This window comes from Rhamphochromis longiceps, linkage group LG13 (genome assembly GCF_057381845.1).
Source record: "Rhamphochromis longiceps isolate RC_006_pf linkage group LG13, R_longiceps_female_GT1.1, whole genome shotgun sequence".
NCBI classification, from domain to species: Eukaryota; Metazoa; Chordata; class Actinopteri; order Cichliformes; family Cichlidae; genus Rhamphochromis; species Rhamphochromis longiceps.
In genome coordinates, this window is record NC_140569.1 from 656,216 (window position 1) to 676,199 (window position 19,984).

The window sequence follows — 19,984 nt, forward strand, 5'->3', positions numbered from 1 at the left end:
CCAAATCAAATGTGTGGCCCTACCTTCTGCCAAGCCAGCAGCTGAACGATGCTTAAACTATGTCGGTGTTTCTGAACACTTGAGTTTTTTTTATTTCTTTATACGTTTGGTGCCAATTCTCTAAATATTAGGTTTATGATGCTGGTTTCTTAATCGGCATCATAATCTCTTAATCTATGACAGGATGACAGTACATGAAAGAGCCAAAGGAGGCAGCCTAAAGTAAAAGAGAACAGATGAGTAAAAGAAGAGAGAGACTCTACCTTCTTCCAGCTCCGACCAAAGCTCCCCTATGACATTTTCCACCAAAAACGTGCGACTCTGCCGGTTGCGCCGTACATGCTCCTTAGCTGCTTGTTAACAGAAAGAGAGTGTTCTGGTGAGTCTGACCAAGGCAGGAAGCGTTGCTATGAGAAGTTGTGGGGCTCATATACAGTGGAGTGTGAGACAAGCAGCAGCCTGAGATGAATCCATACTATGAGCAGGATCTCTATAGAGATCTTTTCAGGAACAGTTTCATTAAAATGCTTATTAAATGGGTCATTTGGTTGGCATACATACATACAGTCACTACAGAACATGATATACAACGTCATGCACAGAATCTAAGTGGAAAATGGATCTATTCAGTCTTATTTATATAGATGCGAATCACAACAGTCACCTCAGGACACTTTAGCTTGTAAGTTAACGACCCTACAAGAATACAGAGAAAACCCAAACAATTGGACAACGCTCCACGAGCAAGCAGTTTGGCGACAGTGGGAAGGCAAAACTCCCTTTTCGTCTGCAGATTAACTCTGTTTATGTATTTTCCATTATCACCACAGACGGTCTGCAGCGTGTTGGTGATGTCACCAACCCTGAACTACAGGTGCTGCATACCAGTGATTGTTGCATAATGGGGAGGTTAGGTCTTATCAACCAATCAGCATTTGCAGTCGCAAACTTGATCCACTGCCAGCGACATGCAGTTGGGATCTGAAGTCCCACAGATGTGTCCATCCACATGTTTGGTTTGGAATGAGCCGGAAAGACGATAAAAGAATAAAGCATGAAAATGCAGATTTTTAACTCTTGCTTACACTCCAGCTTTTTGTATGTTATAACCAATAGCAGCACAAGTAAGAGTGGCAAACCAGCAGTAACACATACTTTGTGCACTGCCTCCAAATGACAACAGAAGACGGGCCCTGGAGCAGGGCGGCCACCCGAGCGCTCTCTCTGCTCGACCACACATTTAGCTTTAGCAAACCGACTGCAGGGTCCTTTACAGGGGCCCTCTTCTGTGTTGTGTCATCTACTTAGCTTAGACCATTCAGCTTCCCTGATGTATAATTCATGGCGATCATCCAGGCACGTCACCGTGCATACTATATCACTCTGTGCCGGGTCCCGATCCGTCATGTGTGGACCAGTTTTGATGCACCGTGTTATGGGGTTCAAACAGTGTTTAGAGAAAACGTCACAGCTGTTCCGACAGTCCCACTAAAGACTTTTCTGTGGGCGAAAATCCTCTTTTTCTCTGTTTACCTGAACTTTGTTTGCTGTTTTAGCTGTTTTTGTTGTTTCATGGTTGTTTCATGGTTTTGTGGGGTTTTAGCTGAGATTCTGATGTTTCCATGGATACCACACATCTATGTTTAAATATCTGTACATCCTGTTAAACCAGCTGTTCTCCCTTTTACCCCCGGTAAGGGGAATGGAGGTTCAACAAGTTAATTGTTTATTGCTTAATTACTTTGTTAAGCTGAGGTTTAAGGCCTGGACAATTGTCAAACCTTTTGTTCTCCATTATGGAAAATTGCTGAAAATAAAAATGGTTATGACTTTAGCTCCTGATTCGATCAAGTCTCCACGTCACTGAAATGCAGACAGGTTCCGCTCACTTTATGTTTTCGCTCGTTGCCTTTTTCCCGACCCACTTGGGTTTAAATGCCTCAGTGTCTCTGTGTACCTGGCCTGTACCACTACACCTGCTGTTTTGGAATATCTGCCCCACTTCCTTCTTTCACACAATGGTATGATTCCAGTCTGCCTTTGCATGTGATTGGCTGCATGATGTGTCCGTCAAAGTCTCACCCTAACCTGCATGGATTCTCAGCAGGGCTGAAGATTCGGCTCACACATAATAATTACATCGTGTGAAACCCATGACCTAGAGCAATATTTAAGTGCGTTCCCAGCTCTGACAAATGTTTTTAACTGACTTTAGCAAGGACTGCCTAAAGTTAGCACATGAGTAGGTGTAAAGGCCAGCCAGCAGACCTGACATCCATCACACTTTCCTGTTTTAAAAGGTGGCGTGGCCTGGAAGAAAGAGATGTGCAGCTGAAAAGCTGCTATAAAGAAAGACCATGTAAATAAAATCACTCATCCTGCAGCACTGTGTGGATGGGTCCTTTTTGTGTTACAAATGGGAAGAAACAGGACCAGGCTTGGGAATGAGGCTCATTTGACACAACCAGCTGGGGAAGAGGGGCGAGGTCAAAAAGACAAACGCTGAAACAGAGCCAGGAGATCACAGTAATATAAATGTATGCTATGTCTTCTAATGATGCTGCCTAAGGGAAGCATGTATAATGTAAACAGAATTGGTCCTAGCACTGAACCCTGTGGAACTCCATAATTAACCTCAGTGTGTGAAGAGGACTCTCCATTTACATGCACAAACTGGAGTCTATTAGATAGATATGATACAAACCACTGCAGCGCAGTACCTGCAGCATGCAGCTACTTCTCTAATAAAATGTTATTGTGAGTAGTAACAAACACTGAGGTTTAACAGGAAGCTTAGAGATCGTTCTGTGATTAGCTGAGACAGCTAATGATGCTTTTTAAGTAAAGGTTTAATTCCTGCACCCTCCTGTGGTACTTAACCTGTTAACAGAGAGACTCAGTGCTATCTGAGTTCATCGTTCTAAAAACATTTAGTGTAAACTTTCATTTTTACCAGAGCAGGTCCCTTTGACGATGAAAATGTTCAGTCCAACTATAAAGAATTTTAATTACACATGATGCAGAGAGGGATGGACAATCAGTAGTTATGTACAAGAATCTCAGGCTAAATGATACCTGAAAGATCAATCCAAACCAATCAATATAGAAATAACATAAACATTACAAAACATTACAGATGTGTGATTTGGACTAAACCATGTGAGGAAGAATATGCTTCAGTGGGAATGCACATCCAAAGGAAACTGCAGTCGTGTTCCAATAGTCTTTAATATTCTGACAGCTTATTTATTATGGACTCATGTGTGTACTATGAGATGAGATGCATGCACCTGACTGTTCACAGGGATCCTCCAACAGAGTGTTGGACTAACGGACTCTCCTATCTCCAAGGAAAGCTCAGAAAATGACAGAACTGACACCCAAGTCTTTAAATCATCTTTAAACCATTGTTTCTAATAATACTACTCTGAGACGTATTCACCGAGGAGTGACCGTCACCACTTACAGGACAGTTTGTTAGGTAGATTTCTAATCAGCCATTCTCATGGCAGCATCTCACTGCATTTAGGCATGTCAACAGGGTTAATATTATTAGTTATTTTTGTTGTTTGTACTGGGGGACCATTTCCAAGGCATCCAGTTACAGCTAGAAATATGTTCTCCAAATGCAGTGACACTCGTTTCCTGATGTATTCATTGTCACCTGAATTGTACAGTCTGTTGCAAAAACGCACATTTCAAAGGTCCGTTTTCAATTGCTCTGAATCTTTGAAGCCCTGAGTGCTTCCTGCTTGAATATGACAAAACCAATGAATGGTTTCTCTACGATTACAAACTGTCATGGTCCTGGGTCATTTGACTCAGCATTTTGTGTTTATTATTATTATGATCTTGTGTTCTAGTTCGTTCTGATCATGTTTTTGTGTTTTGATGCATGTCCCTCTGCTCTCTGTCTGTACCGTGTCTCTGAGTTCAGTCTGTGCATTTCCTGTTTTACTTTGAAGGTCTGTGTCTTATGTCAGTGTGTTCAGTTTTGTGCTCTCCCTGTCTCATCTGTGTAATTAGTGTCAGCCGTGCCTCCCAGCTGTTTCCTCTTAGTCCTGTTCACCTCTTGTATTTAGTGTCTGCGTCGTCCCTCATTCGACTCCGTGTTCTGTTTGCCTGCCTGTTAGTTTATTTGCTTTGTTTAGTTAGTTTTCTGTTCAGTATGCAATCTCCCAATAAAGCCGGGTGTTTTCACATTCGCCTCCGTGAGTCCTGCTCTTGGGTTCACCATTCCCTCCTGCCTTCACACAGCTATGGCACAAACTCTGTGATTTTTCTATTCATTTCTGTGTTTTATAGCATGCCTGCCTGTAGCCGAGGTCTGAGCTGCAGGCGGTGCCAGCACTCACACTCTTCTATTCTGAACTCATGCTTGTGTTGCACAGGCAGTGTACTGTTTAGCATTAACCCTACAAACTGAATGGAACATATGTTACTCTAAAGCTTTGATGATGCCTTTTAGGAAGTGAGGTGTTAGAGCGATATGATGATGCGTGCTCGATCATCCAGGTGAGGAAATCCCAGAACGCTGATTTTGTTCATCTGGACGTCGTCAGTGTCAGAAACATTTCATCACACATCCAAGACTGAGCCTGAGACTCAGCTGGATTCAAGTTTCCCCCCATTATACACAATAAACTAGCACTATTTACTTAATAATGAACAATGGCTTCAATTTCATAATGATTGGTAGGTAAACTGTCAACATTGAAACTGCCATCTTCAGACGAACAGAATCGGTTTTCTGGCACTGTGATACATGCAGTATACATGCAGTATACATGCAGTATACATGCAGTATACAAGCAGTATACAAGCAGTATACATGCAGTATACATGCAGTATACATGCAGTATACATGCAGTATATTTGGTCTTGTGCACGTGTATAAAAGTGTGCTGCAAAGGTGCACAACTAGAGCAAACTCATTCGTATCCATCCATCCATCTTCATCCGCTTTATCCGGGGCCGGGTCGCGGGGGCAGCAGCCTAAGCAAAGAGGCCCAGACCTCCCTCTCCCCAGCCACCTCCTCCAGCTTATCCGGGGGAACACCAAGGCGTTCCCAGGCCAGCCGAGAGATATAATCTCTCCAGCGTGTCCTGGGTCTGCCCCGGGGCCTCCTCCCGGTGGGACATGCCTGGAACACCTCACCCAGGAGGCGCCCAGGGGGCATCCTTATCAGATGCCCGAACCACCTCAGCTGGCTCCTTTCGATGTGGAGCAGCAGCTGCTCTACTCTGAGCCCCTCCCGGATGGCCGAACTTCTCACCCTATCTCTAAGGGAGAGGCCAGCCACCCTTCGGAGGAAGCTCATTTCTGCCGCTTGTATCCGCGATCTCGTTCTTTCGGTCACTACCCACAGCTCGTGGCCATAGGTGAGGGTAGGGACGTAGATCGACCGGTAAATTGAGAGCTTCGCTTTTACACTCAGCTCCCTCTTCACCATGACGGACCGGTGCAGCGTCCGCATTACTGCAGCTGCAGCCCCAATCCGTCTGTCGATCTCCGGCTCCCTTCTCCCATCACTCAAGAACAAGACCCCGAGATACTTGAACTCCTCCACTTGGGGCAGGAACTCATCCCCGACCCGGAGTGGGCACTCCACCCTTTTCCGGCTGAGAACCATGGCCTCAGATTTGGAGGTGCTGATCCTCATTCCCGCTGCTTCACACTCGGCTGCGAACCGCTCCAGTGCGAGCTGGAGGCCCTCACCCGATGAAGCCAACAGAACCACATCATCTGCAAAAATCAGAGATGAGATTCTGAGGCCACCAAAGCGAAAGCCCTCCGCCACTTGGCTGCGCCTAGAAATCCTGTCCATAAAAATTATGAACAGAACCGGAGACAAAGGGCAGCCCTGGCGGAGCCCATCACCCACCAGGAACGAGTCCGACTTATTGCCGGCAATGCGAACCAAGCTCTTGCAACGGTTGTATAGGGATCGAATGGCCCGTAGCAATGGGCCAGACACCCCATACTCCCGCAACACCTCCCACAGGACACCCCGAGGGACACGGTCGAATGCCTTCTCCAAGTCCACAAAACACATGTAGACTGGTTGGGCAAACTCCCATGCACCCTCAAGTATCCTGGAGAGGATAAAGAGCTGGTCCAGTGTTCCGCGACCAGGACGAAAACCGCATTGTTCCTCCTGTATCCGAGGTTCGACTAACGGACGAACTCTCCTTTCCAGCACCCTGGCATAGACTTTCCCAGGGAGGCTGAGGAGTGTGATCCCCCTATAGTTGGAACACACCCTCCGGTCCCCCTTCTTAAAGATGGGGACCACCACCCCGGTCTGCCAGTCCACAGGTACTGCCCCTGATCTCCACGCAACATTACAGAGGCGTGTCAACCAGGACAGCCCTACAACGTCCAGAGCCTTCAGGAACTCGGGGCGGACCTCATCAACACCAGGGGCTCTGCCACCAAGGAGTTGTTTAACTGCCTCAGTGACCTCGCCCCCGGAAATTGGCGGGTCATTCCCCTCATCCCCAGACTCTGCTTCCTCCTCGGAAGACGTGTCAGTGGGATTAAGGAGGTCCTCGAAGTATTCCTTCCACCGCCTGACAATTTTCTCAGTCGACGTCAGCAGCGCTCCGCCAGCACTATACACAGTGCAGGTAGAGCACCGCTTTCCCCTCCTGAGACGTCTGACGGTTTGCCAGAATCTCTTCGAGGCAGTCCAAAAGTCTTTTTCCATGGCCTCTCCGAACTCCTCCCACACCCGAGTTTTTGCTTCAGCCACTGCCCGAGCCGCATTCCGCTTGGCCTGTCCATACCTGTCGGCTGCCTCCGGAGTCCCACAGGCTAACCAAGCCCGATAGGACTCCTCCTTCAGCCTGGTGGCTCCCTTCACCTCTGGTGTCCACCATTTGGTTCGGGGATTACCACCACGGCAGGCACCAACCACCTTGCGGCCGCAGCTCAATGCAGCAGCTTCGGCAATGGAGACGCTGAACATGGTCCATTCGGACTCAATGTCCCCAGTCTCCCTCGGAATGCTGTTGAAGCTCTGCCAGAGGTGTGCGTTGAAGATCTCGCGGACTGGGGCCTCTGCTAGACGTTCCCAGCACACCCTCACTACGCGTTTAGGTGCACCAGGTCTGTCCAGCGTCCTCCCCCGCCACCTGATCCAACTCACCACCAGGTGGTGATCAGTTGACAGCTCAGCCCCTCTCTTTACCCGAGTGTCCAGAACATATGGTCGCAGGTCTGCTGATACGATTACAAAATTGATCATCGACCTACGGCCTAGAGCGTCCTGGTGCCACGTGCACTTATGGACACTCTTATGTTCGAACAGGGTGTTCGTTATGGCCAAACTGTGATTAGCACAGAAGTCCAATAACAAAGCACCGCTCGGGTTCAGATCAGGGAGGCCGTTCCTCCCAATCACGCCCCTCCAGGTCTCGCTGTCGTTACCCACGTGAGCATTGAAGTCTCCCAGCAGGACAACAGAGTCTCCAGGTGGAGCACCCTCCAGCACCCCCCCCAGGGACTCTAAGAAGGCTGGGTACTCTGAACTGCCACTCGGCGCATAAGCGCAGATGACAGTCAGGACCCGTTCCCCGACCCTAAGGCGCAGGGAACAAACCCTCTCGTCCACCGGGAAAAACCCCAACGTACTCCAGACTGAGACAGAGTCCAGCCCCTCTCCAGGAGACTGGTTCCAGAGCCCAAGCCATGCGTAGAGGTGAGCCCGACTATATCTAGCCGGTACCTCTCCACCTCACGCACTAACTCAGGCTCCTTCCCCACCAGAGAGGTGACATTCCATGTCCCTATTGCCAGTCTTGGCAGCCGGGGGTCAGTCCGCCAGGGCCTCCGCTCCTGGCCGCCACCCGGCACACAATGCACCCGACCCCTATGGCGCCTCCTGCGGGTGGTGGGCCTGCGGGAGGATGGGCCCATGTCTCCTCTTCGGGCTGTGCCCGACCGGGCCCCATGGACTAAGGCCCGGCCACCAGACGCTCGCCCTCGGGCACCCTCCCCGGGCCTGGCTCCAGGGCGGGGCCCCGGTAACCCTATCCCGGGCAGGGTAAACTGTTCCCTCGGTGTCCTTTTCATAAGGGTCTTATGAATCGCTCTTTGTCTGCTCCCTCACCCAGGGCCAGTTTGCCATGGGAGACCCTACCAGGGGGCAAAAGCCCCCAGACAACATAGCCCCTGGGATCCCTGGGACACACAAACCCCTCTACCACGATAAGGTAGTGATTCAAGGAGGTTCTTTTGTGTATCCATGGATACACAAAAGAACCAACAATGCAAATGGAAACAAGCAAGGCCAAAATGAGTCTTTGAATGTGGAGTTTGTCTTTATGCAGACTAACAATAGGACTGATAAACCTTGTAAGTCTTCTGTTTTGGTTGTGGTGATGAACACATGCTTTGCACCAAATACAACTTAAATATGTGAGAAAGAACGCACAGAGAGCTCATTGCTGTTTAACATTTTCACTTTGCATCATTGGCACACTGCTTGATAGACTAGAAATGATTCTGTCCTGCTTTTAATGTGGAAGCATAGAAAACAGGCCACATGTTTAACTCGTTCCAGGCCTAATAAAACCATAATTAAAGTCCTTTTGCTCAGATGGGAGGTTGAAATTTCATGTAATTTCACCCCTAATTACTATTGCACAGATTTCGATTGCAAATGACATTCCTATGTTTTGGGTTAGTGGGGGCAACATGAGCAAGCATTTGGTGGTCTGGCCTTAGCCCGCGGAGCCAGCCATGCTCAGCCCGAACGAGCCACATGGTTGTACCCCTTCACACAGGAGGGGCTGCAGGGGACCAGTGCGCTGTGGACCAGGCAGCAGCTGAGGGTGGACGTATTGGTGATCCAACCCCCAGTTGCTGAAACTGGTTTTAGATATATGTGACGTCCACTTTTTGGTGGGAGAGCGCCCAAACTGGTGTTTGAGGGCGAGAGACACTGGTCCCACCTGATGACTCGACTGTCTTACTGGTGTTGAGGTTTACATTTATAATCTTAAATGCTTATATGCTGATTATATTGCTTTATATAAGAAAGGCCTAACTCTGAGTACACTCTGTGCCAAAAGTGCTGACAGGAAACTGCATGCGTTTGCAGAAGCGTGGTAACTGCAGTAGAAAGTGAAACCAACTAGGCTGTTTGATCGAAACGTAAAGTGTGGTGTGACGTAGAGAGCAAGTGCATAAATACCTAGGCTTCTGTTTGTGCTTCAGACCTGGGGTTGTGTGTTTTGTGTTCAGGACCACTTCTGAACTGTGTCTTTTTGGCCGTAAAGAATACAAAAGAACCGAATTTAATACTGGGAAACTTTAACACTAATGTGGAGGGGATGTGACTGCAGGGACTGACATGCTCAGCTGTGAAGCAGAGTGTTTTCTATCCAACATCCAAGATTCACCCTGACTTTCCCAACTTTCTGTTGCAGTTTGCATGGCTGACACGCATCTGCAACACTGCAAGGACACTGCCTCTGGATTGGCTGACCCTCTTCAAGAGGGTGTACCAGAGAGTGTGCTGCAACTTTTGGGCCTCAAGCTTCTCAGCCCCCTGGGAGGATGTATGCCAGAGAGTTGGAGAGGATCTATTAGTCAAACCTCAGATTCGAAAAGGAAAGGAGCCATTTCAGGCATCTAACCAGGATGCTTCCTGAGCACATCCTAGGTGAGATTTGCTGGGCATGTCCCACCAGGATGAGACCGGGGAGCAAACCCAGGTCAGACTGGAGCAATTACATCTCCTGGCTGGCTTTTGAACATCTTGGTGTCCCCCAGAGGAGCTAGGAAAGATGGTGGAGAGAGGGAGGTCTGGGCTCTGTTTAGACTGTTGCCCCCGTGACCTAGATACAGTGGGGCAAAAAAGTATTTAGTCAGCCACCGATTGTGCAAGTTCCCCCACCTAAAATGATGACAGAGGTCAGTAATTTGCACCAGAGGTACACTTCAACTGTGAGAGACAGAATGTGAAAAAAAAATCCATGAATCCACATGGTAGGATTTGTAAAGAATTTATTGGTAAATCAGGGTGGAAAATAAGTATTTGGTCAATAACAAAAATACAACTCAATACTTTGTAACATAACCTTTGTTGGCAATAACAGAGGTCAAACGTTTACTATAGGTCTTTACCAGGTTTGCACACACAGTAGCTGGTATTTTGGCCCATTCCTCCATGCAGATCTTCTCGAGAGCAGTGATGTTTTGGGGCTGTCGCCGAGCAACACGGACTTTCAACTCCCGCCACAGATTTTCTATGGGGTTGAGGTCTGGAGACTGGCTAGGCCACTCCAGGACTTTCAAATGCTTCTTACGGAGCCACTCCTTTGTTGCCCGGGCGGTGTGTTTTGGATCATTGTCATGTTGGAAGACCCAGCCTCGTTTCATCTTCAAAGTTCTCACTGATGGAAGGAGGTTTTGGCTCAAAATCTCACGATACATGGCCCCATTCATTCTGTCCTTAACACGGATCAGTCGTCCTGTCACCTTGGCAGAAAAACAGCCCCGTAGCATGATGTTTCCACCCCCATGCTTCACAGTAGGTATGGTGTTCTTGGGATGCGACTCAGTATTCTTCTTCCTCCAAACACGACGAGTTGAGTTTATACCAAAAAGTTCTACTTTGGTTTCATCTGACCACATGACATTCTCCCAATCCTCTGCTGTATCATCCATGTGCTCTCTGGCAAACTTCAGACGGGCCTGGACATGCACTGGCTTCAGCAGCAGAACACGTCTGGCACTGCGGGATTTGATTCCCTGCCGTTGTAGTGTGTTACTGATGGTGACCTTTGTTACTTTGGTCCCAGCTCTCTGCAGGTCATTCACCAGGTCCCCCCGTGTGGTTCTGGGATCTTTGCTCACCGTTCTCATGATCAGTTTGACCCCACGGGATGAGATCTTGCGTGGAGCCCCAGATCGAGGGAGATTATCAGTGGTCTTGTATGTCTTCCATTTTCTGATGATTGCTCCCACAGTTGATTTTTTCACACCAAGCTGCTTGCCTATTGTAGATTCACTCTTCCCAGTCTGGTGCAGGTCTACAATACTTTTCCTGGTGTCCTTCGAAAGCTCTTTGGTCTTGGCCATGGCGGAGTTTGGAGTCTGACTGTTTGAGGCTGTGGACAGGTGTCTTTTATACAGATGATGAGTTCAAACAGGTGCCATTCATACAGGTAACGAGTGGGGGACAGAAAAGCTTCTTACAGAAGACGTTACAGGTCTGTGAGAGCCAGAGATTTTCCTTGTTTGAGCTGACCAAATACTTATTTTCCACCCTGATTTACGAATAAATTCTTTACAAATCCTACCATGTGGATTCATGGATTTTTTTTCACATTCTGTCTCTCACAGTTGAAGTGTACCTCTGGTGCAAATTACTGACCTCTGTCATCATTTTAAGTGGGGGAACTTGCACAATCGGTGGCTGACTAAATACTTTTTTGCCCCACTGTACGTGACAGAAAATGTACGGATTGATGGATAATAAATCTGAAGAAGCTGATTAGTACAACACAATTCTCAGAGAAGAAGCAAACATAAAGGGAAATGTGAAGACTCAAAAGAAACGAGTTGGTGTACGTTTGAATCGTTTTTGAAAAGTTGTGTAATAATTACCTGGTGATGCTATAAAGAAAACAACATAAGGGAAAATGTTATGATGCCAGTAACAATGTTGCCATCGGAAATCAAACACTGAACATGACTGTGTGCATGTATGAATGAAAACATGCTCGTGGCTTCAGAATAATCTCTTATATCTGTTAGTGAGACATACCTTGGCTCATCCCACTGCCCACATTGTCAGAGGGGCTGAAGCCATTCTGTGTGGTCTGGGTGCCCAGGTCCACCATCTGGTGGAGGCGGAGCTTGCGGCAATAGATCGATGCTGCTTCAGGTTCTAAGGCGATGATCAGCTGCTCAGGGTTTTCCCGGGATACCAGACCAGACTAGACAAGAGCATGCACAACACAATACGCTTCAGCTTTAAAGGACAAGAAAAGGTTTCTTTTGTCTTTTCAGCTTCTTCTACTGTGTCCACATGTAGTATACACTGAGGTACCCCGTGTTTGCTGAATTATTAGTCACAACTGTACCTCACCTTTGACCCTGTGACAGGTGGGATAGGTTACAGCCCCCTGAGAAAATGGGGTTTTCTCTTTTAATCTACAAGATCATCCGGTCTCTTATGCTTTGTCACAATTAAAATATTTACAATTAAAACCTTCCTCTTTTTAGTCTGACACTTTAACTATTTCACAATTTAGCGTATATAGAAGTTTTTCTTCTGGTTATTCGTACATGACTACATCACTCATGAAGAGAGCTGCAACAATTAAAAATCCACTATTTGTTTTCACTGATGCCTAATAAACCCTTTATGGACTGGTCACTAGACAAGCATATGGATTTTTAAATAGAAAAACACACCATCAAGAATAAAAGTTTAAAAAACAAAAGCCAGAACACAAAGCTGGAACAAACACTCTGTGGAAACGTAACACTCTCTGCTTTGCCTTTCATTAGCTTTAGCAGTAAGACCTGTAACAGCGTTAAAGGTTTAGCATAAACACCTCTCTGACAGACTCAACACCAACTTACAACAATATATTGACCAGAAAAAGAAAATACAGCCACCCACCCCCACTAGGTGATGTAACTGATCAGTGGGGACCAGAGAGAAACAAAGTCATTGGTTTTTTGAAAAAGCAAAAGTTTCCTCCTGATTAATTTGATCATGCAGTAAAATTCTATATAGATGGACACATAAGCAGTTTTTTGGTTTCCAGTTCATCAGAACAGTTTTCTTGGCAATGTATAAGGAAGTAAGGAGTATAAATGATGTATTTGCTTCCATGTCTAGCAAAGACATCATTCTAAATTGAATTCTCTTTCTAGAGAGAATTCAATTTAGCTGGTGAGCCTCACCCAGCCTCACCAGCTGGGTGAGGCTGGGATACCATACCTAAACCATGTGTCTTCACATATTCACTGCCAGAGCATTTGGACAGGCGTGCAGGACCATATAACACGGACACAGCTTGCAGCACAGTTGCTGCAGGCTGCTCACCCACACTTCAGAGAGGGCTGATGTGGTCTGGGTCTGGGACTTGCTGACTCCTTACTGCGCCCTAGTTTGTGGTCTGGGATGGCTCAGTCTCTTCTACGTGGGAGGTGGATCTGCTTGGTGTTGGGTGGTTTTTGGGCACCTGCAGCCCCGTTCATGCTGGGATGGCTGGCCTATGGCAGGGTGGGCTGCCCCTTGCCTCTGGTCTTCTAGGGCTCTTGATCTTTAGCCATGGTGCTTCATCTGGGCCTCCCTCTTCTTAGTCCTGGGGTGGACACGAAGTTGTCATTGTGATGTGTAGCCTCGGATCAGTACTCTATGGTCTCCTGGGTCCTGCGGCTCCTGGTTGTGTTATTGCAGCTTCTCACTCTCACTATAAGGATGTCAAAGACATCTACACAAACACTCACACATGTTTGTTGCACATTCTTTCCAGGTCTGTTTGCTGTTGTATATATGCAGCCGTTGGCGACTCATTTCACTTTCTTATTAGTGCACCTATCTTGGAGTGGAGCTAAAAAAGCAAATTCATGTATTTATAGATTATTTAATTGATCATCATCACTACCAGAGTACTTCAGTCTCAGACCGCAGTTGTACTTCTGGTTTTTAGGATTTTTAAAATTAGAATGGGAGGCAGAGCTTCCAGTTTCCAGTTTGGATTAGTGAAACAGGCACACACTCAGCTTTAAAGCTTTCCTTTTAGTTAGTGCTGACTGACCACCTTAATGCTCCAATAGGCTTAGGCTGCTGGCAGGCTTCCCATCATACACTGAGCATTTGTCCTTCACTCACCTGTTTCGACACTACTTTATTTAATCATGAGTAAATATTAAACTCTTGCTCTTTTTCCCGTAGGCCGCCTTTTGTCCTCACTCTCTCTGCTCTAGTTGTTTTATCCTCACCCCCAGCGGGTGCCTCAGTCTGGTTCTACTGGTGTTTCGTTCTTCTTATAGGGGAGTTTTCCTTCCCACTGTTGTTAAACACTGACTTAGAGACTTAGAGCTTTTTATTGTCATTGTGCAGTTTCTTGCACAGCGAAATTGGGTAGCTGGACCACAAAGGTGCAAAAGAAAGAAGAGAAAACAAAATACAATGAGGGGAAAAAAATAATATAAATAAAATAAAAAGGTGGATGGAACATTGTTTGATTATCTCTCTAACAATATGCCGAACTTTAAATACAGAGTTCATTGAGGTGCCTTGTGTTGTGAATCAGGACTATAAGAATAAAACTGAACTGAAAATAAATCTGACTACAGCCGTCCCAAGTTAAATACAATAAAGTTCAATTAACAACTTTTTCTACTCACAGGAAGCAACAGGCCAAGGAATGCAATGAATGCATAACATGGCGATTATACAAATCTGCAATCAAGAGTGAAGAATGTGCTGTGACTAATGCTGCACATTAGCTGTGATATGAAGCAGTGATTAAGAACTGCTGGTGAGGAATGACACGTGCAGTGTAAGCACAGAACAGAAAACTGCAGCTGTTACAAATCACAGTCCACCAAAACAAAGATGAAAGTGATAATGACTGCATCTCACATTTGTGTCGTTGTTCACATTTCCTTTAGTTTTCTTTCCTTACTTCATCTCATGGCTACTTTAAATGCACAAAATCAGCTGCTCTGCTTTGAACAGAAAGTCCAGAGAAGCTGCACTGAAGCAGTTAGAGACGAAAGCAGTGGCTTTACTGTAACTAATGCTGCCACCAATTAAAAGCAGCTGCTGACATGTGGAAAATGTAGGAGCTGAGTGGCACAGTGGAAACCAAATTTGTATTGACCCAAACTTAGTGATCTCCAGCAGGGCAACAACTTTCCCTTCAGCTAACTTTTACTTGGACAGCTGCAGCACATGTGTCCAGCGCATGTACCAGGCGCATTCAGCCATGGTAAATGGACTGATTCTCATACAGCGCTTTTCTACTCTGAGCACTTCACACAATTTACCTCCTTCACTTTTTAATACGCTGTTTCAAATGTCTAACATTTACGTTCCCTGATGGCATCAGAAAAACGTAGGAATAGTACCTTGCCCGAGATATTTGGCATGCACACTGGGATCAAACCACTAACCTTCTGGTTAGTAGGTGACCTGCTCTACCACCTGAGCTACAGCCATACGACGGGTTTGGCAGTCAGAGACAAACATGATGCCGTGGTATCAACAAAGACTCTTACAGATCTTGTAAATGTCACCTGAAACAAATTTAATACCAAAAGTCTGCTTTGTAAGAATTTCCATTTAGTGGTTTGAACAGTTAAGACTTGTTTCAACCAAGCAGTTTGTTGTTAAACTTCAATTTTCCTCATCATCTTCAGGGTTTCCAACAATGTATTTCAAGTCTGACTTGAGCTAATTTATCATCTAAGCATAACATTAAGAAGATGTTTTTACAGATGCAAAGCCTGAAACACTGGTTTTATAACACATGGTCTCAACAATGCATTCAGACGTTGTCCTCTAAATGTGCAAATTTAGTTAGAAGACCTAAATGCCATGTTGCAATACTATACTGCTATGGTAGCCAACGTTTTAAATGCAAGTTTGACAGATTTGTGAGTGTACACTTTATCCAAAACCTAGTGACGGTTTACTCATCGTTGCCAGTGGGTAGCTGTAGCTCAGGAGGTAGAGCAGGTCACCTACTGATCGGAAGGTTAGTGGTTCGATCCCTGACTCCTCCAGTCTGCATGTCAAGAGTGTGAATGTGCATGAATGTAGTTAGGAAGCACTCTGTTTAGAGAAAATTATGTGACTGGGTGAATGTGGCATGCCGTACAGAGCACTTTGAGTAATCTGGGACACTAGAAAAGTGCTATATAAGAGTCAGTCCGTTCACTGTCTGAACAGAGTTTCGTCATGTTACTTTTGCACTATTATGTTCCGGCACATGTCTTGGTTAAGCTACACATTAGGCTGACATCAGGGGCCAGAGCTGAAACTGGTCTGGGCCAGCACAGGGCCAGCAGTGTGTCTGCAACTGGCCCGTGGCTGCACACAACTTACACATAGCCCATATACCGCAAAGAATGACGGCCCTTTGGTGGCCCAGATCAGGTTTGCCAGAGGTGGCCCACACATGGGCCAGCACAGGACCACCAGCGTGTCTGCAACTGGCCTTGTGCTGGCCCATGTGTTGGCCACCTCTGGCAGACCAGATCTGGGCCACCAAAGGGCCGTCATTCTTTGCGGTATGTGGGCCATGTGTAAGCACATTGTGTGGGCCAGATCGGGGCCATACCAATTTTGCTATGTGGGGCACACCCAACATCTTCTAAGTGAGGTGTTTTTGCCATGTCCAGCTGACAGGAGGATTTTTATAGATTCGGGACACATTAGAGTAATTATATCTCTGGAGTGACCTCAGTGTACCCCAAGAAGAGCTCCAGGAAGTGGCCAAGCAGAGGGAGGTCTGGATATCTGTGATTAGATTTTAGCCCTTGTGACTGGGAACCCAGATAAGCAGCAGAACATGGATGTATGGATTTACAGGTATGGATACAACGACACTCAACAGTAATTCTACTTAATGTTAAAATCACCACTACATTTGTGGGTGAGTGGGGGAAGAGTCTACCTTGTAAGCAGCTTCCCTCATGAACTGCTTTGCAGGCATTTTCCAGATGGCAGGAACTGTGATCACCCATCTGACATCACTGTTGTCAAACTCGCCGCCTGTCTGATCACTCAGCTCCTGTTGAAAGAACATTTAAACGCGCCATTTAATCCTTATGCATTTCAAGTTGCTATACATCAATACAACCATTATAGCCCAAATTTTAATAATATGTATGCATTAAGTGCATAGTAATTACATAAATTGCAAAAAAGTGCAATAAACTATAAAAAAATTGAAAATTGTTTTTTGTTTTTTTAACATATATTTCTAGTTAGAGAAATTTAAGAGGCTTATCCCTCAAAACTGTAAATACAAAAAAGTTGCACAAACTAGTTTCCCACCACAGGAAATTTATTTTGAGTGTCTTCATAGTTTTATTTTTGAAATAAACCAATTTTCATATGCTGCAGGAAAAACGAAAATAAATATTATAATGCAAATTTGCAAAATAACAGCATATGCATCAAAATAAACTATTTCCAGCAGTGCAATATGAGTCCAAAGCATCCCAGAAACGACACAGAAAGTCATAAAGTCAAACATAACTTTTAAAAACACCAGTATAGGCTTATGAGGCCTTGATGGTAAAAAACTACATTTCCGCAAAATGACGTCACTTCCGGTTTCGGGCAGGTCATGGCGGACATGCGACAGTTCACGCTAATGGACGTAGGAAGTGTTACAAACAGCTGATCGGATCGGCAAAGCGTGTTTCTGGAATATTATGTTTTTGTTGCTGCAAGTGCTTTTTATACAGTTTTTGCAAAGCTATATGTGGAAGGAAACCGTGACCGAGGACAAGCTGATGGCATAAGATCTAAGTACAACTCCTCCGGTTTCATATGCAAAAAAAATTATTGTGCTAGCTTACGTGGTTGCAGTGCTACCAGAATTTAAAAATAGTTACGCAAAATGGAGCGTGCCCGCTCCGACCGGCTTTAAAGGGTTAAATTCTACACATCTTCCAATGTTTGTCAACAGAAGCTTAATCAAAGGAGAAAATATTACTTTGCATGAGTAAGAGAACAGAAAACATGTGTTACCTTCAGTGCTTGTTCCTTAAAGAAAGCCAACGCATAGGCAAAGATGTCCAGAGCTTTGACACGCTTCCCATTAGCTGCATGGAGGTCAGTGTTGATGGACAGGTTCTGATTGCAGAGAGAAGACATCACAGTCAATATATCACTGCTAGTTTCTTTTCTATTCCCTTTGTGGATTGTCCACACGCATCTACTACCACGCCACACTGTACAATCTACTCCATACATTCTTAACGACCTCTCATCCATGACCAATTTAGACGTATCAGTTATTGTAACATGCATGAGTCACGGGTAAACATCTAAACTTGACAAAAACAGCTGGGGTAAAAAAGTGTCTGTCTGTGAAGTGACACCAACTATTCTGACACTGAAGGACTCACAGCCATTGGATGCACTCAGTTTCATAATGTATGTAAAAAAAAGGTCTATCAGATGTAACAGCATGTTTCAAGTAGCCACATATTTAAGCTCATGGTGGGCTGAATGGCAGTGGTCTTTTTTTGGATTTTCAAACTTCACATGGCTCACGTCTGTACCTGTACTTGCTGGGAAAAAAATAGAAAGTGAAACATTTTGACATATCCCTATAGTGGGCCTATAACTCAGAAAACTCCTAATCATAATAATATTGTACAAAAAACAAGCCGATTATGAGAGACTCAGATGGAGGGACTCCCTGAATATCCACGTAATGATCCTTTTACTTCAGTAACTGTTGACTGTGGGAGAAAAGTGTGTTGTAATTATGAGCAGTAACGGGCTCTGAGCCAAAAGCCATTGGCAGAAATACAGAGCACAGCAAAAATATTTGCCCCCTGGTTATCTCTTTATTTTTGCATTTCTCACACTATGTTAGACACGTTAGCCGTTGATGTTAACGCAATTTAGTATCCAGTATACAGAACTGTTTTCTGTGAAAAACAAAGTGAAGGTGCGCCCAACTTATTTGAACCTTTGGCTTCTATAATATGTGGTTCTATAGGGCTTTGGAGTTGACGTAAAGCCGCAATGCATTGTGGGAGCGCGGCACTCTTTTAGCAGGCTATGAACCAAAACAAACACAGATTTCAGCACAAGACCCCTGCTTGGTTTTGCTGGCGTGCAGGGAGAGTCACAGCTTCAGTGATGCATGCTGTACTTGCTACAAGTTTGGACACACCAGTGTTGTGAATCGTGTGTGTAACCTCGAAAAGTCTGTGTCTACTGTGCAAACAAGATCTTACACATGAAGAGGACGCACGAAAGGCCTACACTGAGACAATGGCAGCAAAGTTTATGCGGTTTTTTAGTGAACACAAATTTTCCAGAACTCGGAGCATCTCCAGACGGACTCACAATGTGTGACTGTTGTGGGAAGATGTATCTGGAGATTAACTGTCCACAGCATAAAGCAGGCATTGGCTGCACAAGACACAAACTTCTGCCTTCGGCCACAAAGAGAGTTTTCTGTGATACGCATCTTCCCTGATGTGGATTTCTGGGAACCGCGTTTGAAGAAAGCACAAGACTTCTTCCAAAAAGTGTGTCCTCCTGAACTAGTGGGAAAATATTTCTCAAAAGAAGGGCTGCTCTAAATAACCAATAGTGTTTTATTTTGTGGGTCACGATTGATGCCAGCTGTGCGTAGCCATGTTAATAGTTTGCATTTCAAGTACATCTGAACAAGTCTTGAATAAAAAAACTAAAAAACATATGTCCTTTCCGTTTTATTGAAAGCACTTCATAGAAAGTTACATGGGTTACAATGAACTGTACAAACAACACAGCATTTTAAAGAATATTTAATAAGAGCAAGTTTCATTTCACCGAGGTTTGACAACCACATTTGGGCACATATTTACCAAAATGCAGCAAATCTTAACTATCTTATCCAGCAGCACACCAACAGAAATCTATGGTAGAGAACTCCATATCAGCTCGTCTCACCGCTGCTATCCAGGCCTGACGTCTTCTTTTGGTAATATCCGATACATGTGATGCCTGACGTTGCTTCTAGAAGGGGAAACGATAAAAAGAGAGCCCATTTTCCAGCTTATTCCCTTCCCGATTGTGCAATCTAACACTACAACCAACAACACGCCAAGTACGAACCATGGCTCACATTATCCGTGTGCTTTCACCCTTTGTTTGGCATGTTCAAATGGCCCCTTGACCAAAACTCCTGGCCACGCCCCCTCCCGTGACATCAGGCTCCAAAGCCCTATTGCGTGCAGTGTACATAACCTAATGTCAGCTAGATC

At 45.4% G+C, this 19,984-nt stretch overlaps 1 protein-coding gene across 5 annotated transcripts in view; it reads right to left on the bottom strand.

Moving 5' to 3' along the window:
* The window catches only part of hspa12a (heat shock protein family A (Hsp70) member 12A), a 71,918-nt gene that overhangs the window by 9,580 nt on the left and 42,354 nt on the right, over positions 1–19,984 (bottom strand). For 2 of the 5 annotated variants that reach the window (XM_085427909.1, XM_085427907.1), the window contains exons 5-8: positions 17,745–17,849; positions 16,660–16,776; positions 11,781–11,952; positions 264–353 (exon numbers count right to left, since the gene is read on the bottom strand). In XM_085427909.1, coding sequence (XP_085284035.1) covers positions 264–353; positions 11,781–11,952; positions 16,660–16,776; positions 17,745–17,849 — 484 coding nt within the window. The remainder of the gene's footprint in view (positions 1–263; positions 354–11,780; positions 11,953–16,659; positions 16,777–17,744; positions 17,850–19,984) is intronic. The other 3 variants (XM_085427910.1, XM_085427908.1, XM_085427911.1) reach the window with 2 other exon arrangements.